Source organism: Cariama cristata, unplaced genomic scaffold (genome assembly GCF_000690535.1).
Source record: "Cariama cristata isolate BGI_N322 unplaced genomic scaffold, ASM69053v1 scaffold34474, whole genome shotgun sequence".
NCBI lineage: Eukaryota > Metazoa > Chordata > Aves > Cariamiformes > Cariamidae > Cariama > Cariama cristata.
The window spans coordinates 3,468-23,972 of NW_009612913.1; the positions used below are offsets into that span (position 1 = coordinate 3,468).

General features: G+C 36.6%; 1 protein-coding gene across 3 annotated transcripts; it reads right to left on the reverse strand.

The window, feature by feature from the left end:
- Positions 1–1,388: 1,388 nt before the first annotated feature.
- On the reverse strand, positions 1,389–20,441 carry MIER3 (mesoderm induction early response 1, family member 3). 3 transcript variants are annotated; one of them, XM_009698819.1, is made up of 13 exons: positions 20,417–20,441; positions 19,618–19,619; positions 18,114–18,272; positions 16,047–16,181; positions 14,522–14,642; positions 12,208–12,293; positions 11,940–12,012; positions 9,335–9,486; positions 8,833–8,914; positions 4,541–4,635; positions 2,526–2,653; positions 2,184–2,329; positions 1,389–2,101 (listed from the first exon to the last, which is right to left on the reverse strand). In XM_009698819.1, exons 3-13 carry the CDS (start codon positions 18,210–18,212, stop codon positions 1,644–1,646), a joined length of 1,575 nt encoding a protein of 524 aa, XP_009697121.1. In that variant the 5' UTR covers positions 18,213–18,272; positions 19,618–19,619; positions 20,417–20,441; the 3' UTR covers positions 1,389–1,643. The 3 variants fall into 3 exon arrangements, with proteins under 3 accessions (XP_009697121.1, XP_009697123.1, XP_009697122.1); XM_009698821.1 differs by lacking the exon at positions 19,618–19,619 and having other exon boundaries at positions 4,541–4,632; positions 18,114–18,259; XM_009698820.1 differs by lacking the exon at positions 19,618–19,619 and having other exon boundaries at positions 18,114–18,259.
- Between the last annotated feature and the right edge of the window lie 64 nt (positions 20,442–20,505).

Consider the following 20,505-nt stretch of genomic DNA (forward strand, 5'->3'; position numbering starts at 1 on the left):
GTGTAAGTTAAGAACTGATTACAAAATTATCTCTACGTCTGTCCACTGTGCTAAACTAGTTTGTTTTTAATATGGTAAATGTGCTACTGTGTAAACACTTCAAAGCAATCTTCATTACAATGCTGTAAAGAAAACTCCATACGCTGCATCCGAAACTCAGGATGTCAATGCAGTTCACAGTATGCATAATAAATACCCTCTTCCCTTTCAAATATTAAAGTCACTACTTTCTAATTCCTCAGAATAACCTTGAAGCAACTATTACAAATATCAACAATGCAAATGTAATCACTTGAATAATGAAAACAAATTAGTGGCAATTAAATTTGTAATATAAACAGTGCAAAGAAAAAGCAAGAAGGGAAAGGGGTAATCCTACTGAAGGTTCAGATTCTCATTAAAAAACCCTGCAAGTTGTATGCTACAACAACATGTTGCAAGCCAATACTATGTTTGGTTTGACTCCTTGCAAGAATTAGAACACATTTGCAGGACAAACTTCCCAGATGGCTAAATTGCACTCAAAACCAAAAAAAATTTCCTGAAGTTAAATAGTTGCTTTTATGGGAAACATTTTTACTCATCCTTGCCTATTTGACCAAAGTATGAAGTGCCATTTTTGAGCCAATGACTTGCCAAAACAAATAAATGCAATCCACACTAAAGAAAAACTTTCAAATACATACTTCAAGGTTCTACTATTCCTATACAAACTAGATAGTACCTCAAAACTGTAACACTTTGAACTGCAGTGCCCCAAACAATTTCTCTTCCAAATGTAGACTGTTTAGTGGTAAATCCTAAGCTGTGCAGACTGTAGCTTTATACAACATCAGCTGCCTTAGGAAAGTTAGGTTACACAATTACATTATTCTTCGAAGTCGTGGACAAAACCCATTTGAATACAATATAGCCTAAAACACACCTGTTTAAGCCAGTAACTAAGTTTAAAGTACACAGACACCTATGGCAGCATAATTACTTCTGTGTAAGGTAGCCATGGCCTATAATTTTCCAACAGCATCGAAGTGCAGGTCTTCACACTTTACTCATGTTAAGTCCCTTGTGCTAGCTTCCACCAAGATGAACTTGCTGTTTTGTAAACTGAAGTGCTCTAGTTTAGTATCACATGAGAGAAGGTTCCATTTAAAAAACATCCTTGTATGTTTGTGCAGTTTAAATTAAAGAAACCCATCCCTGCCTTTGTAAGAAAAGAAAAAAAAAAAAATGCTACATTAAGCAGGGATCAGGATCGGTACCTGTAAACATTGTTATTCCACTGCATCCGTTTACGGCAAAAGTAACTTAGACTAAAAAGCCACTACAATCCATTCAGAACTTCTGTGCTGGTTTTGAAATGGCGGCCTCCGTCTACAGGCTTTAAAAAAAAAACTGAAGCAGAGCTTAAAGCTGCACCACAGAGTTCTCTTAGTCCCAAACTCTGCCAAACATCCTATGACATTTCCACATTTATGGACTGAAAAAAGAAATTACTCTTGATAAATCAAGATATAGTTCTATACATACAAAGACATCACTGATGTCATAAAGTTCAAACTTCCAGTGAAAGACTATGCAAACCTGATAGCTCCCATCAAGTTTACTACTACTGCATAAAGTACCCACTGTTTAGTTTTCCACAGTCATTCTGAGTGAAGGGCAGCATGTTGGTGAAGAGTGTGGGTATTGATAAAACCATTTGTCTCATTTGCAGATAGACTGCTGAAGTCAGCCACTGAAACAGCCATTTTGGCACTGGTAATATGGTGTGTGTGGTTCTCGAAGTCCACACCAAGGTTATTTACAGAGACATCATTCATGAAAGATTCTGGGACAGGAATTCCCATTTTCAATCTCTTCGCAGGTCTTTCTGTCTCCTCACTGCACATGTTCATTGGGTTTAGCTCTGAATGATAAAAGCCAGTCTCAAATAAATTAAAACAATCACTTTCACCATTGCTAGGCAAGTTAAGCAACTCTTCTGTTCCGACGGGCACATGATTAACTGGTGCTCGGGGTAAGCTGTCCATAGGAGGAAAGGCGTCATCCAGGCAGTTCACATCTGAAGTGTGGCAGACCGTAGCTACACTATTTGTCAATGCTGGAAAAAAGATGAACACAAATGCAGATGAAATAGTTGTTTGCATAGTTACAACAAAAAGATTTTTTTTTTCTTGATTTACCTGTCAACTCATTGGCAGTGATAGAGTTCAGAATGCTTAGCTGTTGATCAGGAATGGTTTCTGTTCGACTATTAGATGTTAAGGCTGAAGAATGCACTGCTCCACCAAGGGCTTCTGCTTCATCTACTAAACGATCCATGTAATCCCTAAAAGAGTATTGCATCCATAATGTATTATTCAACCAGAAAACAAAGCCTAAGAATGATGATGGCTTTAATTTCAGTTGCCATAGCCACTGCAGCATTACACTGCAATGACAGAAGGTTAAAAAAAAAAAAAAAAGGCAAACTTCTACATTTATGATTAGCAATAGAAAACATATTCCAAGAACGTTTTACTTACGTAACTCCTGGATGATGGTTATATCTCTTCTTTCCAAATCTTGTTTGCTGAGCAAAGTAATCATAACGTTCTGACTTTTTCCACATGTAATAGAAAGCCACACACTCAGCAACTGTTCTGGTTCTTACCTAAAAGGCGGCAAGAAGAATTTACAAGATTAATGCAAAGACTTACGTTTTGTCATCTCCCCAATTCCCATTCCTGCAATATTGTTAGTTTTATTGTTCCAGTATCTGGAACAAACCAATTAAATTGGGAGACTTTGAAAAGATCTACAGTCTCAAGTAAGTATTAAATTTGTTCTACTGTATGCATTACTGGCTTTTTTAAAACTAGATTGAGACTGTATCTACGTCTGAAGCTTATCCATATATAAATATATATAACAATTTTTTAAACTATAAGATAATTCTCTTTTAAGTTGGAAAAAGCTAAGCAAATCAGTGCCCTAACAGTAGTAAAGCACAAAAGACTCTGGGTATTTAGGAGGGTCCAGAACTGTGGAGGCTTTGGCAACAGATAATCACAACAGTGAATGCTTAAACACAAAATAAAATTGTAGTCTTGTTGAGATGGTATAAAGCACTCAAAAGACTCATTTTGATCTATGTTAATGGTTTGTCTCTTTCCCCAAAATGGAGGCTGCCATGTGAAGTCAGATTCTAGGTGAAAAATTCATTACTTCTATCTACATACTTATAAACTGTATCAATTTTTAGATGTAGAAACATTTCATATCATCATCAGCCCACAGTTCCAGTTTAAGTTTTACAATTATCATACACAACTCTAACCAGGTAAGTCTGGCAGTAAACTATACTTGAGCTTAATCAAACTTACTCAAACATAAGAGGCAAATCCAAAATGTGTTGGGTGGAGCAGTAAACCTTGCTAGTTTAGACAAAAACATACCAGGAAGGGCAGGAAATGAACAGATGTCCATATGCTAGTATATAAAGTCCCAGTTAACAACGCTTTGCAGTACAGTGATAAGGAAACATCTCTTGTTAAGTTTCTCCATGCACTAAATCTTGTCTAGCTGATATTTTGCATGTACAAGTGACACCAGCTTATGCTGGGTCCCAGAACTTTCCCTAAACTTTCTGGTATTTTACCTACTTGGGAAAAAAACAACAGTGGATTTCTTAGTCAAATTCTGGTCCATAGTGACAGATATATCAACCCAGGTACTTTGCTGCATGTTGGAAAAAAGTATTTTTAAATTATTTCTTTGCATCTCTGATGTGTTACTGTTTATTGGTAAGGTCCTTTTAAAATCTGAACCACTCAAATATTATTTAGGACAGGTTAAACCAGGTATTGAGCAGGACTAGCTGGCTATTGTTGAACAGCAACCACAACCCTATGAAGTTTACCTGAAATACAACAAAACCACCAGACTCCTAAAGGAAAAAAATCCTTCAAGGTGGTATCAAAGCATAAAGGAGATATACAGAAAATTTGGAAACACCCATATTGTCAACTGTTGCTATTTGTTTAAAAAAAAAAATTAAAAAAAACTCCATTTTTCAGTCACAGAGGAGTCAATCAGAAGCAATCCAGATTAAGATCAGAACTCCATCGCTGGCCAGAAAACAGAGTAGTGATGGATGACTACACTTTCTGAAAACACAGAGAGCTAAGCTTGTTTCTGTAAACTTACGCCTTCCTGATGACAAAAATAAGTTAAGATGCATTTTCCCCTCTCACAGCCATGGTATGAAAATACTGTACTTCTAGGAAAGGCACACATTTAAACTAAATTATAACATAAATGCATCAATGGAAGTAATGTCAACATAAGTCGATTTCAGAGATAGTACATTGACTCATCTTGCAACATCTAGCTTTTCCAATGACATCTGAGGAAGAATTAGCACAAAAATGCCAAGCTGGTTTTAATATGTTGGTTCTTATTTCACTCTTCTGCATGGCTTCTGACAAATGTATTGCTTTTACAGATTTTCAGCATCGTATCATCTACCAATTCTTCTATTTAACTGTAAAATACTAACCTTGTTTTTCTGTATGAGATGAAAGTCTTTTCCATAAATCAGAAGTGCGTGTTCAAAACTTCTGCATTCTTCTTCTGTCCATGCTGTCATCTCTTCTAGACAATTACAAAAGTAGCATAATAAACTTGATTTCACTCACTAACCTTTTACAAAGATAAAATATTTGTTGCTAATGGATGAATATTCAAATTCATTCTAAAAAAACCCAGTTCAGTTACTGAGATCCATGTTCTTTCCTCTACTGTACACATACCCTACCTGAATCTAACATTCTTTATTTGATTTCTGAAATCATTTATCCCTGAGGCCAAAGGACATTCAAAAGATTTATTAATAAGTTTCTTATCAAAACCCAAGGTTTGATAACACCACTGAGGTACAAGTGAGATAATTTTTCTGCGTATTTCTTCTCACATAGGATACAAAGAACAGTGATTGTTGGAAAAAAGAGTGAAGGAACAACCTGTTGTGATGGATACCCCGACTCTTGAGCGAGTGAGCAGCACTTTGACCCAGACATCACAGACAAGAAGGCCTGCCTGAGATCAGCCCTGCTGTGCAAACTGTTGAGAACTGTGCTAGGCTGTATCTTCTCAGGAACTAAGGAGTCTAGGTCAAGTCTTATCAGGAACTACCAGTACCAGCCTGAGCTGGGACTAGACAAAACTAAAACTGCTACAGCTGCACCTGTAGGTACACCAAAGTGGGGGCTGACTAAGAGTGAGTCACTTTACACTATAAATACTTGTAGCCTGCCCAAGCCCACTTAGTAATCCTGTACACCAGCAGGCTGCCTGCACAGGGATGATCTCCCCTTAAGCGTGGAAGGGATACCTCTCAAGGTTACCCCCCAGGGTTCAGACACCCCTTACCCAGCACCTGATGGCTGTAACAAGGTAAGTGACATTTTACATTAAGCCTAAAAGTATATTGTATGCTAACAACATGTATATATATCAAGCTATACCTTAATCATTAGAAGTGCAGTAAGTAGTAGAGTGTTTGACTGCTGCCTAATTATCGATTATTGTTAAACCATTGTTAAAATCACTGTTTAATTACTATTCAATTATTGCTTAATTATAATTTAATTATCATTTGATCACTTAATAAAACCTTCTAGTTAACCCCATAAAAATTACTTTTCGTAATAATTCACCTGCAAAAAAAACTGGCATAGTTGGCATCATGGTGGATTCAATCACTGACTACTTAAGGAGGCACGGAGTTAACCCTTCAATGAAATTTTCAGATGACTGGGTGCATGAAAAGCAGGATAATCGGAATAAGATAAAACAGTTGAACCTTGTAAGAGGGAAATTGAAAGATGGTAAAGAGAAGGTAATAATAATACACAGGATGTTGAAGACGTATTTAGGAGCTGCATAGTGAAGAACAAGAAATGAGAATGTTACAAGATGAGGCTGAACAAAAAAGGTGACAGGAAATGCTGTTACCTCTGCAAATACACCATTTGCTTAAACAACCAGAGGAAGAAAAAAGCAGGAAAGAGGAGGATAAGCCAGAACTCATGATAATTCAGGTCCACAGCCCCCCAAGATCCTGTAAAAATTTGTAAACCAATCATTTCCCCACAGGACTGAGACAGAGATAATTGGAAGGACCCCAACGAAGAACTTAGTGATGAGAGTGAATTAGACGAACGACAATTTAAGGTAGCCCCTATTATTAAAACTAAGGTATGTGCCAGACCTCAACAGGGCAACCGCAGAAATACCATAAAGACCACTCCATGGGACGCCCTTTTACTAGCTGATGTGTAGGAAAGATATGGGCGAAAGCCTGGTGAAGGCAAGACTGAGTACCTCTGGCATGTCTCCTTAACTGAAGGAGATCAAGTTATCTTAGATCAGGATGGCTTTGGAGACCAGGAGTGTTCTTGAACCAGGCACCAGCCTGTAACACTCAAATACACTCTATTACCAGCAGAGTAGCATACTGGGCAGGAGGCATAGACCCTTGGGATAGGAGAGAGCCCACTGCTATACCGATAAGATCACAAAGTGAGCTTTTTACTGCCATTACAAAGGCAGCCTGCCTTCAGGTTACAAATGACAGAGGGGCACATGGTGATTACCCTACCCCTGTAGACCCTGATCTGCCCCTGTAGGTCCCAAAGCCATGAACCCACTAATAAGGGAAACCCCAGCTGTTTTAAAATTGTACCTCACTGCAAAAAGGGATGAAGTAAGAGGAGACATAGAACATATACTCAAGAGGGTCAATATGGCCAGCCTCGCCTTTGACCCATACCGTCCTGGGCAGAGTTGATGCATGGCGTTGTAAATCATAGTTGAGAAATGGGGTGAGGTGGACCGACACCACCAGGGTAATCCTGAGCTGACGCAGATTCTGCAAGACAGACTCTCCAGAACCTCTGACACTTTCCCTCATCTCATAACCCCCCTGGTGAGGTAGTGGACCCCCGGAAAAGGCATAATGAACCGTTGAGGAAAGCCTTAGCATTAGGCATACCTCGGGTAGCCATGTGGCCAGCCGACTGGGACTATACTTAGTCTGATCCAGGTTTTTGAAAAACAAGGGTTATCAGGGACTCAGGAACAAACAAAACAACCATCTGCTCCTAAAGATCCCATGAATAACCCTTTCAGGCTTCTTAAGGAGGAACTGCAAATATCTTTTTTTAAGATGAAACTTGCAGTTTCTAAAACTTTATTGTAGTTTTACAAACAACAACAAAATACTAAAAAAGAGTAAGACTTTTAAAACAAAGTAGCTCAAACTATTTGAATAGGTCAGTTTTGTCTCAAGTTATTGTTGCTTTCCTATCTTGATTATGGCTTTGGGTGTATATACATATAATTAAGAGGGGATATTTCAGGCATCCTACATTCGTAACGGTGATCCAAAAATTTTCCATTCAGTTCACATTTAAAGCCAATGGGGGAAAAAACCCCACATTTCAAAATATTTCTGGAAGCAGACACTGGAACCAAGACCTTTCTGCTCCCAGATGAAGGTGATAATCATTCCACTGCAAGGCCATTTTCCTTCTTTCTCATCCCATTAGTTTTGCACTCCTTACTACAGAGTTCTCAAGCTTCAAAGAGAAGAAAAGATCCCCGTGTGAAGTCTCACTGTTAAGAAATTACCCTGGGAGTGGTGGATTTTTAATTCTCACCTTGAGAATAGCAGTGAACTTCAGTGGGTAGAGTAGATCATAGCATAATGGTTACTCTAAGAGACAGGCACTGACAGTATTATCATCCTTTACGATTTGTAGTAAGGGTATAGTTAAGTCCCATCTGACTTGAAGCAGAGCGTGGAGTGTGAGTACTCATCTTTAGGACAGAATTGTGGGCTCTGAACTACAAATGGGCAGAGGTATTTTTCAATCCCAAAACAGGCATCTAAATCCTAGAGAGGTGTGGGATTTAGGATACAACCCTGCAACTGATACTTCCTTACTGTTTAGGTCTACACAATCTCTTCTTGTACATGAGCTTTCTGAAGCACTGCTCTGAGAGCCCTTATTGTCCCCTTCAGCTTTACCTTAGATACTTAGCTTTCACAGCACCTAACGTCTAAACACTTGAGTTCCCTTTGGATCCAGTTCTGAATAGGGAATATCTGCCAGAATATCAACATATACCGGGGCTCATAATCCATTTCTGCTTTATGCAACACATGTTAAAATACAGGACAAAGAACTGTCTTTGCTAAATGATAAACTCTGATTTTAAGGGGCTAATAAAGTTGGAACAAGATGTAAGCTTGTTTTTCACTGTAAACTTGAGCAAAGCTCTCCTCACTCTATCAAAAAACCTATGGAACTATACAGTAGAACCAGTTTAGGGTTGGCATAGCACAATGTTAGCACAGTGAGGAAGAGAATGGAGCTTATTTATATAGCCAGCTATGTTCTCCCGATTTTGGTATAAATGTCATCAGATTATAGTTCATGATGATCTCAAAAAGATACTGTAATGTGGGTCAGAAGTGCCTTATGGCAGCAAAATCACCATTCCCCCCACCCCTCTCCTCAGTCTGTGCCTTTATTACAACAGGAATGAAGGAAAGAAGGGAAGGTGGAAAGCTGATCCTCAACCTTTATACAAGTTGCAAACTTCTCTAGCAGGAATTTCCAACTGGCCAGCAGTCAGATTATACCTAATCTGTGCTAAAGACATCATAGCAAGGGGATCTGCTCATCAATCTGATTCTTACTATAGCTTTTTCTACACAACTTTTTATTCCCTTTCTTTTTTTCCCAAATACACATTTCTGAAAAAACAGGTACTCTCTCTTACCCTGAGACGCCTTTCCATTTGAGCAGTATCTCTCAATTGCTTCTTTAACATTATGGCTACTCTTAAGAAGTTCATATAGTGCCTATAAAATAAAAAAAGTCTTTAGAAAGAGTCAAGGGTTGCAAATAGGCTAGTTTTAGAAGTCTAGATTGGCTTTCAGTAAGCATATCTAATGTAGAAAAAGAGGTTTTACCTTTATACATGATGAAAAACTCAAAATAACTAAAAGCAAAACTATTCAAAAGTTGAGGCAAGATTTAATTAAGAAAACACAAAATATTATGTGCAATTATTAAAAAAGCTGAATTTGTCAACAGCATGGCAACCAGAAATATCACAGATCACAACACTGCCAACAATCAAATATGATCCTGATCTCAATAACATCTAATTAAAAAAAAAGAAATTGAGTATTGCTGCCTTTATAATATAAGGCAGAGAAAAAGAACATATGTTAATTACAAAGCAATGTGTCATAAATCGAGCGGGATACAGAACATACTTGTTCATTGTCCCTTGTATGTAGTCCTTCAGGAATTCTGCCAATCATTTTTTCATTTCCTGTTCTTAAGGAGGTTTCAAAAAGGTATTCTTTAACTTTACTTTCTGAGATCACATCAGGTTTCCAAAGTAAATGGTCTTCACTTTCATAGGCTGTTAAAACAGAAATTCATTAACGCCAGGTGTGTCGTTTTTAAGGGTGTAACATTAAAGACAAAGAACAGCAACACAGATGCAATCAAATCAGGTATCATCATGCCACTTTTAAATTGCAGCTCCTTTTTTTTTCCCCAAAAGCCTCAGTTAAGACACAGACTCTGCAGCATGACATGGTGAAGAGATTCAGGTTCCGTAAGGATGAGATAAGAGACTGAACTCTTGAGATAAAGAGTCTTTACAGAGGAGCAGCTTGTTGACAGCTACATGGTTCAAGTCAAATTATGCATATGTATTCATCAACTTCATATAAACAAACTAGCAAAATCATTCACAGTTTTATTCAGCTGTTTTCAAAAAATTAACTATAGTTCACAGTAAAAAAGTGTAGGATATTACTTTAGTATTTCAAATATTACATGTCAAAAAAAAAAAAGAAAGAGGTGGTGGCTAAGTGGTCATTTTCAACTAAAATTTGCAAAAATTACTTAACAGAATGGAAATCTAGGTCTCCACGTGGTGATTTGTTTTTCCATTCACTAACAACTGAATGCTGTTAAGAACTTGTCTGTTGCATACTTTACAAGCAATCAGGATGTATAGCCCTCCTTCACAGAATACTGAAATCATGTATGCACCTCTTAAGTAGCTTATTTGAAAGACAAAACATTGGAAATACACAAGAGCCAACCTGAACCTTTGTCAGTCTGTGCATGTTTCAATTCTAGATTAAAGTATAAATCCTTTACTCTGATCAATAGATGTGATTAACATTGCACATAATGGTTCATGTACTCTTTTGGCAATACGAAATTAGAGAGTTACTCAATTCAAACACAAAAGTATAATAGCTGCTACAGTAGAAGAAATTAAGATTCTCAAATCTCTCATAAAACTGCAGAAAATGTCAAGGTGAGGAATAAAATTATACCTCCTCTGAAAGTTCTGTTACGGCTTAAAAACATGCAAAGCTTTCAAACACACCTGTTACAAGTGTAAGGTTTATAGAAGAGCAGAACTGCCTTCTAGCACAATTCTGGTAGCTGGGACTACACAGCAGAAATATGACCCCGTTTGCCATCACAAGCTCTTTAGGGAGTAGAGAAGAGGCTTTCACAGATTCTCCAACCTCTCTGAACACTGCTGATGCTCAGCTTCAACCTCCTTTATTGACCAAGACAACCCAGTGCTTCTCGCTGAAGTCCATGACTGATACTCAGGAGGAGCTCCTCCGGCTGTCTGATCTGGCAGCTACCTCTTTGCTCTTGGCCATGCCAGGAAACAAGACTCTCACTGGTTCTCTCTAGCACCAGCGCATTTCAGAGAAAGTTGTCAGATTAACCTCTTCCTGGTCATCCTCTGGTTATTGGCACTTCTCTAGTTCTTGGCTGAGGAGAAGTCAAGATGTGTAAATAGTAAACAGACTATGCAGATAAATCCGGTTCTTACTCCTTCAGTTCTTACAACCTGTAAGCATCATGCTTGAATCTTTGAAACCAGGAGACTTCCCCAGGTCTCTTAAGCAACATAAGCTATGCCCACTTGCTAATGCTTCCAGCTCCATCCATACCAAACTTCTCTGTTGCAAAGGATCATTATTCAAAAAAAACCAGTTGGTAACAGTGAAAAGACTTACTTCACTAGAATAATTTCCCACAAAATGTTACAGTTTGAACACAAGTAACTTACAGAATATTGAAAATTTACAGAAAAAAAAACAGAATGCCCTTCATTTATTAACATATGCCCCAAACTGTTCCTTAATTTCAGAGCTGTTCCACCCATGAGCAGATTTCTTTCATTATTTGTTTTTCAAACTCCACAGCTGTATCTGCTATACTTTTCTCATAGCGAAGATTTCTAAAGATACAAAATAAAACTCAGGTAAGTTCTTTTTTCTACTCTAGCACAAATGCAGTTCTTAACCTAAATTTACACTGGCATAACATCTTACTTTTTAAGAAGAGAGCGTATCAGGACCTACATCTTCTACTCATGCTATGGAAATTTAAAATAGTTTATTGTTTTGTTTTTCATATCCATTTCATAACCCACAGTGTTCTGCTTGCCCAAAAACAAGCAAAGAAAAATACTGTTTTGAAGATCTTCAGTGTAAACTACATTACATGCTCATAGCCCAGTTATGATACTCCGATGAAAATATTTCCTTCTTGACCCACAGTTTGTTGCCTCCTAGTATTACTACACACTTCAGAATTAACACTGTAATCCACTCCCCAATGTTTTCTTGAGAATGTCTTCTCAAAGTTGAACAATCAAATTTCTGAGATATAATTATGTGGTTGTGTTACTTCAATTTTCTAGTGCTTTTTTTTTTAAGGTTTCTGAGACTTTAACTAAGCCATTGAATTTACCTTATAAATTTAAATAACTTTTTTCCATCAACTGCTATGTATAAACATAAAATAAAATCAGTCAGAAGAACTTACCCTTTTCATCATCACTGTATCTGCCAAGACAAGGTGGAATTTCAGCCTGATACTGTGAACCAACCATTATTTCCTGAGGATGTAATAAAAAAGAAAAAAAAAAGATACTGACTTAGTATTTTGTGTATGGAAGCACTAAAATGCCATTAACCTGGCATTTGGCAGAGAATTCCAGAATTAAGGTACTATTTTAGATACGTACTATAAATCTTAATGTATTTTTCTTAACAGTAGATTTTTTTTAACCTTTTTAAGATGTAATTATTACCTTTCTCAAATCTTCAGATGAATTACCATTGTCTGCCTCTACATCTTCACCATCTGATTCCTTATCTCCATCACACGTAGTGTTTGCTTCAGACAAAAAGAAATTTGTTTTTAGCTAGGAAGAATTTTCAGTTCAAACACAGAACTATAAGATATCCTTTACTTTTGAAAGGAGCATCTGCTTTTATTCTGGGAGATACGTATTATCAGTCTGTTGGTCTACATTTCTATCACAAGTCTGTTAATCTACATTTCTACCAAACTAGCATGAAGTCATACCCTGGTACTTGTATACTGCAGAACTGAAGCATTTATCATCACTGCAACTGAGACAATCTACTATATTTCTAACAGTCAAAAGGAAATGAGATAATTTTTCTTCATCAATTTTCTCAATAAAGGCTTATGCCTTACAGAAAAGGTATAAGAAAACCAGAGAACTTTCAGGGCTATGACTTAGCCTCAGGTTAATCACAAAGAAAGTAAAGTTGAAGACATGTCTTTATTACCTACTAAAACCTTTCATCAGAAGTTTTAATGGGCATTCCTTTAAACAAGGCTGCCTCAGCATGGAGTGAAGATACAGGAGAGACACACAAAATGCAATAAGCAAAAGACAGCAAAAGACTGCTTATTCCTCTTTAATCTTTCTTCTCAGGAATACATCAGAGCACTCCAAGCAATTCAAATACAGTACACCATAGAAGCACTCATATTTTAGAATCTGGAATGCTGTGGTACTGGGTTCTGAAGTAATTCTATTTTTATAACTGTATAATCCCCAGCAGAATCGAATCTACAGCTCTGATATCATTAAATCTATTTTCTATTCTCAAACTTCAGAAACAACATGTGCATAAATAGGGTTGCAATTTTAGCTTCATTGCAACGAAACAGAATTGTCAACATCAGAGACAATATCCAAGATTGCATGGACTCCGGCTCTTCTTCTGTAGTCATTACTACAACCACCAGTCTATCTCTTTTTGTTGTTAGAAGCGGCAAGCAAGAAGCTAACCTGAATGCATGAAATAACAATATGCCTGGATAACCACAGGCAAATATTTTTTCCAATTAATGCAAAATTAATAAAATAGCCTATCTTATGTATTAGGCATGTTTACCTTAAAACTTAATGTCTTAGTATCTGAGAAGTGGACAGAGATCAGAAAAAAAGATGAAACTGCCAACAGCACAGAGAACTGACATCTCCCTCCCTGAAATGGTGGATACTCAATTTTAGAATGTCCAGCCAAAAGTTCTAATAAAGAAACATTCTGATAGAAAACCATGATAGCTGAAAACAAAGATGACTGTTTCTTAACCCTCAGTACGATGAGGGGTTATAATTTTTTCTATAAAGCTGCCACACTTCCAATGTCATATTCATTAACAGTTCACAAGCAATATTTCAGTGCCAGCTAGTTTGGGGTTTGCTTAACTGAAAAAGAGTATTATAATTTTTAAGGATTTTGTATTTCTCTTTCAATACAAATGTCTTGTATTTACTACACAATTAGCAGCACACAAAGAGCTATGATTGCTGATGATTGAGGCAGCATATCCTCTTTATCATACTCCTTCTCTAGAGGAATGAAATCCCCTGGGAATAGCTTAAGATACCTGCCAAATTAAAACTGATAAAAATCCTCCACATTGCTCTAACTCTAGTATACCAGTGAACAAATGAGCTGCAACAGGCAATGAGGAATATCTCATCCAGGTTGGATAACCAAACCACTGGTTCTCAGATCTTTCCCATAATAGCTCCATGGGTAGTGAAATTTTGGTGGTCATGGGTTTATAGGCCCCATCCCATATAAAACCACTTTAGCTCACCCCATGAAGTCCTATGGAAAAGTGTTGAATGTGTGAAGGGAAATAAATCACAAAGAAACCGCGTCCCAGTTCATATCCACAGGCTGCACAGAGTCGTCACTGGCTTAAAAGCAGCAGTAAAAATTTCAGTAGAAAAACACTAATTTAAAAGAATGCGCTAAACATTGATGTAACTCACTAATGTACCAAAAATCATGAAAGGTGTTCCTCAATACCACAGTAACTACTAATCATGAAGTTATTATATTTGTAGAGAAATTAATTTTACTTGTGCTTTGAGCACAGTACCAAATCTAAGTCTTTTAGGTAATTGGTAATACTAACCAAAGACAACATCTATGTACAACTTCCTGCAAAGCACTGTTTCTCAATTTCCAGTACAGTCTGCACTACTCTGCAACTTTGATATTTTAAGCTAGGAAGCTAGCTATAACGCTAAGACTTTTTGAGTAGTATTACAAAATTAGGTTTCCTACATCTTAATGGCCGAGGAAAGAAGTCAGTAGCCTCATGTGAAGTAACTGATGGTGTCAAGTCATCAGCAGAGGACTGTGTTTCTTCATCATCACCCGACAAGAGGTCTTTAGCGATTTCCTCCTGTATCATTAAAATAAAAAAATAAAACCTCAGACTGGCTATTAAGTATACACCGGTGAGCATTTAGATTCAGCCAATTGTAAGTCTCATTAATTAAAATGACTTATTTTACCACAAGTAAATTTAGCAGACCATACTCCCTTAATTAAAAACCTAGTCTGCTCCTCCTAAATCTAAGAACAAATGTAACCTTCATTTCAGAGTTGAACACAGGGGTTCATTTCCCCTTTGTCTTCTATTAAAGTAAACGCACAAGAAGTAAATTCTGCAAGCATCAAATCTCAGATGTTTCTCCATCTACTTCCAATGAAAAATACCAGTGGAAACTGCCTCAAATCTGTAGAATTCTGTCATTCTTTGCATAACAGATATACTGAAGCTTTAAAAGTCTGTTACCCCTTAAACTCTGTGAAAATAAATAAAACAGCCAGGCACTTTTGTACACTTTTGCTGAGAGGACAGTTACACATAACAGACAACCTGTTATCTTCCCAAAACATAAAAAAATGAATTTTCTGCATGTTAAAAGATATTAAGAAAGAAAAAGCACACTTCCTCCACTAGCAGATATGTTTGAACTCCTCTGTATAGAGATTAGGAAGGGAAAGAACTGTACTAGAGAACAAGCTGACTACATTTTTGTAGCCTCAACATAATCGTGAATCCTAATGAGAATCAGATGTGCAGAGCCATCATTATACCCTACTTTCTGTGGAGTTTACCATTACATCATACTCACAGAAAGAAAAAAAAAAAAAAGACACATACTTACTACCTATGTACTGTATAATCTCAACTACTAGCTGCATATGCTTTATAGTCAAAAATTAGATTAAAACCTCAGAATTCAAAACTAGCCTGCAAATCACAAAAACTGAAGGTTCAGGTTTTTACATTGGCAATGTTAACACATACAGTCACTGCACATAGAACAGTCTCTCTCTCACTCCCCAAAGTTGAGACCTTTCCAAATGATATGCATTTGAAAGCAATATTCCAAAGCATACAGGAGTGCATTTTCAAGTTATCCACAAATGTTTTGACATTTGAATGTGTGTTGGAAGCCAGAATTATTATTTCTGGACATTGCACACATTATCAAAAAATCCCACTTCTATTAAAAAAAACACACCTATTTAAAGTTCTCTGGATGTGTTTTGGAAGAACTGTTAACTTACTCATTTCTCTTTTGTAGCAATACAGTGCCACTGAAGTTGCTATGCACTTTATAATTAGAATCAGATCCTCAATATCCTTGAAAAAGAATTAATTCAGAACAATATTGTGTATTGAAATTAACAGAGATACATCTTTGGTAACATCAAGATGCAGTGAAATATAATTTAAGGTCACCTGGATTTCTGCTTTTAAACCATAATTCAGAGGAAAAGAGTTCTGACTTACTTTATCTAGAGTCATATCTGGAAGTTCATCTGCAAGTTCACTTGGAGAGCTATCTGCACTGGAACCAGCCATAACGGGAATCGTGGGTTCATAGCCATAGAATGCCAGTAAATCTTCCAATGGCATGTTTCCTTCCTAATACAAGAGGATTTACAAACATTTCAACATATTGCCAAATACTTGTAAACAGTTCAGGCCGAAAAGTATAAGACATATTTTGAAGAATAAAAGTAAAAAACAAAACAAACAAAGAAAAACTTAATTGAAAGCAGGAATCTTGATTAAAGATTTAAAATATTTTCAGGCGCAACACTGAAATAATTCATAACCATGTCTCTCGGCACATAGTGAAGTCCCATCAAGCTACTGAAGAAAACTGTTTACTGGATAAAACTAAAGAGTAATTATTAAAAATTTGCTCGTTATCTGATTCATACCATATAGCATGATTTGCCAGTATTTCTTCAAGACAGAAGATATCCTACAAACACTAACAACGCCCCTACAAGAGAGAAATGCAGAAGAACTTCAAGACTTTAGTCCTACATAGTTACAGCTGCAACTGTGCAAAAACCCACAAGAGTAAACCAATATATCAACTTTTAAGCCCTCCTTTCCCTCTCTCACACAATATATTTTACAACAACCATTGAGAATGTGAGAAAGACAGCTAATAATACAGAAGGCAAAAATTAAGAGAAAGGCTTGATTTATAACTTGCTTTTTCCAACAGCTTTCGATCATGTGATTTTAGTACTTGCATCCTAACACAATTAATAAAACAATAAACAGCTGAGATTTTTAATTACCTGATTCAAGCCATAAAAATATTAAAAATATTTCCCAATATTTATACCTTTAAAAGTTATATTACCTTTAAAAATTTCTTGTTGAACTCATACACTGATTAAATTACTTGTTTTCTTTAGTTAGCTAAGGTCTTTAGTCCTGCAAAGACTTTTCACAATGTGTAAACGTAAACTCATGTCCAAGTCTTTCCAGGATTGGGACTTAAAGTAATAAAGTGTCTAAGATGAGTTGCTCTCAGTTCTTCTTCCTTCCTTACAGAAGCAGTAAGATAACTTTGTGGAGTAACAACTCCATTTTAACCACCAGATTTGACAAGCTGCTTCGCTATTAGAACTGCAAGTTCATAATCAGCAACAATTTAGTTGTAAAGGCAGGAGGACAAAAAAAAAAAAAAATACATAAAAATCAGGACTATAAATACTGTCAACTCCACATTTAGAAAATTTGTTTTTACGTGGACTACAAAAACACAACCTCATATTTGATGCTAAAAATTACACTTTCCTGGAACTCTGCTGACCAAATTCTGCAGTCGTGCCGAGTGGTGTAAGTGGGTCACTGAACAGTAATGCAAGCAGCATAAATTTGTGGGTGTTCAGCATTCAGCAGGCGTTTAAAATGGGTGATGCACTGCCACAGGTGAACAAGAGGTGTAAATAGGAAAAACATGTAATTAAAGAGTGTAAAATGGAGTAAGAAAAGCCAAGGAGCGCGCTGGTCATTTTATACATCCACCGAATCCCACAATGATGAAACTAAGACATAGAACTACCATTTACACAGCAAATTAATGTGATCCATGATGTCTAAAATAGAACTGTTTGTTTGCATATTGGAAAAGCAAAACCTGACCAACACAATGCAATACAGCTAGGTGTCACTTAATAGTATGCAAAATGTATAGCTTCAACTTCTATCCAACTTACAAAACTTGGAAGTGATAAGCGATATTGGATGATAGGACTCTTAAAACCTGCTTCAGGGACCTCTCTACCAAAGTGAAAGGACTACTAAATGAAAAAAAGTATGAACTGAACACAACACTAGCATCTTTAAGAAGCTAAGTTCAGCCTTTTTGTGAGGATGCACTGCTACACCCTACCCAAACCAAAACTTTTTCTTTTTTTAAACAAGCTGCAAAGGCATGTCGCAGGAAACTGCATCATACAACACAAACTTAAGAACAAGTTGAGTGTTCTTATCACTAGAAAAGTTACAACATGTATGGACATTTACAAGCCAGCAAGTCATTCTTACCTTTTCTAAATCTTCAATTTCAGAGCTGAAATTTTTGCTTTCTTCCATCATTTCTTCTTCTTCGAGAGTTCGCTCATCATCATAATCATGTACCAGCATTTCAGCAGATGGGTCAAAGTCATGATCCTCAGATGATAAAGAGCCAACTATCAAAAAAACCTAATTTGAGTCATTTTCTTTCTATACCAACATATGAAATTAAATCACAGGAAAAAAAATATAGTTGCATGAATTCTTTCACATACGGGATCAGAACTCTCAATGGAATAACTGGAACAAATTCCTAACTACTTGACAAATTCAGCTGTTTTAGCCGGCCTTCCCTTTTCATATTTGTAAGTAGTAGGTGCAGTTTTCTCCCTTGCAGTATACAGTACTTGGGAGAAGTACCTAAACGACTAAAACAAAGTTTCAGAAAGTGCAATCCCACATTAATATTTTACTGAATAAAAGATTGTTCAAAACATCCTTGAAATTATCATTAAGGTACAAAGCACACACAAGATTTCAGATGCTGCAATACTGTGATTTATAGACTCTGAGTCTATTCATGTGATTTATATGGTGACAAGCATAGTTTTTCACTGGTAAACAGCTAACAGGTTATGAATCAGCTTCCTACTAACAGCAAAACAAACAGTGCAATTTGCTTCAGATTATTTTAGCCCCACAGATGGATCTTTTAATAAAACTAATTTAATTTTTAGCACTTGATCTAGAAAGGAAGAACAAACTAGCAAATTTTCAAGAAATACTGAAGCAGAAGTAACAAAATGCTTCTAATGGATCACATTAATTAACAAGCCATTCTGACAGCTCTGTGGTGCAACAGACACTTTTTCTTTACTCACAAGGACACATCAAAAAAGTATGGTTATTCTTTCAAATGCATTTTGTCAACCGTTAGAAAGGTTATCATTAGATTCAACAGGTTTTAAAGATGCAAATATTCTGCACCGCAAAGTCAGCATTCTACAATGAAAATGACTGAATTACAGGGTTGTTTTGTTCTTCAGTGTTCACTTTCTTACAGCTTTCAGGATGGAAAAAAGAAACAGATTAGGATATTTATCTTTCACTTCTGGTTTCCCCTTCTAGTGCTTAAGTACTGGTGCTCTTTTGCAATCCTTGGCTTACAAGCAGCCAAAAAAAGGTTTACTAAGAATTCTTTATTGAGAATTATTTCCATGTAAGAACTTCTTTTGAAGGAAATTGCTACAAATTTTCAGTCGTCTTCAAAAAATAAAACAGCATCCCTCTTTGCACTGCTACCAGCTTTGAAAGAGACTTGATTCTTAACACATCTAATTTTTCAGCAATTATACTAAGTGTTCATTCCTTATATGCAGGTAATTAAAGTAAAATTTGCCCGTTCAGCTTGCTTAAGACAATACTGTGAAAGTTCATAATATCATACTGTAGAGAAACATTCCAGCCAAAAATGCTTTTTATTCATGTTATTCATATTATGCTATCATAGAACTTTCAGTATAGCCGATAGCACTACTCCAATTACAATAATAACATTACATGTTGAACTTCCATTGGCCATCACATCCTGATCCAATTTTAAGTAAGTGTCAAATGCCTTAATTTAATATATATTTACATAAATCTGTGCTCAAAATGATTGTTTCAAATCGGTGTTCTTATTTTACGTTTGAGTAATTCAAGTGGAAGTTCTACTCCACTCACAGATTTTAGATAAAAGTGTCCCACTTCTTTAGTAGCTCTGAATGCTCAATATCCCATTAAAATATTTTAAACTATATTCAAAAATACAAGTTAAATAAATTTTGTAAGAGTAGTTGAAAAAGAGTAGTTGAAAAACTGCAGAAGGCAGTTACACAGTAGCAAATACACTACCAAAATACTTCTTCGAGAGTAGCCCTGCTGATGTTAACTATGCTTGCTTGTGTAAAGTATTCCAAAGAACCTTAACAGCAGCTAAAGCCTTAAAAATTACTTATCATTATGACTTTAAACATTTTCTGTTATTATTAGGAAGTCAAAAATTTACACAAGCCTGTAGTTATCAGCAAGAGAAGCAGTCTCTCTCCAGGCTACATGGCTTTCTGAGATGCTGACTTAAAAGTGCTACAAAACTTTGTTTTCATTTTGGGTTCTGAGCAGCCAATTACTAACTGCAACTGGAGTTAAGGGAAGGACTCCACAGCGCACATTTCCTTCTCTTAAAAATCTGGCAGGTGTTAGGAAAGCTACGAGGGGATAAATTTGGGAAGGAGAGAGCAGCGTGCAGGTGGCAGGCTGGGTGCTGGAGCAGGAGGTAGTCGAGGACGAACCTGGGCTCGAACTCCCAAAGGACGCCTGCGAGGAGAAGAGAGAGATGAGACCGGGGCCCTCCAGCACAGTAGCAGGCAGGGGTCTTCCT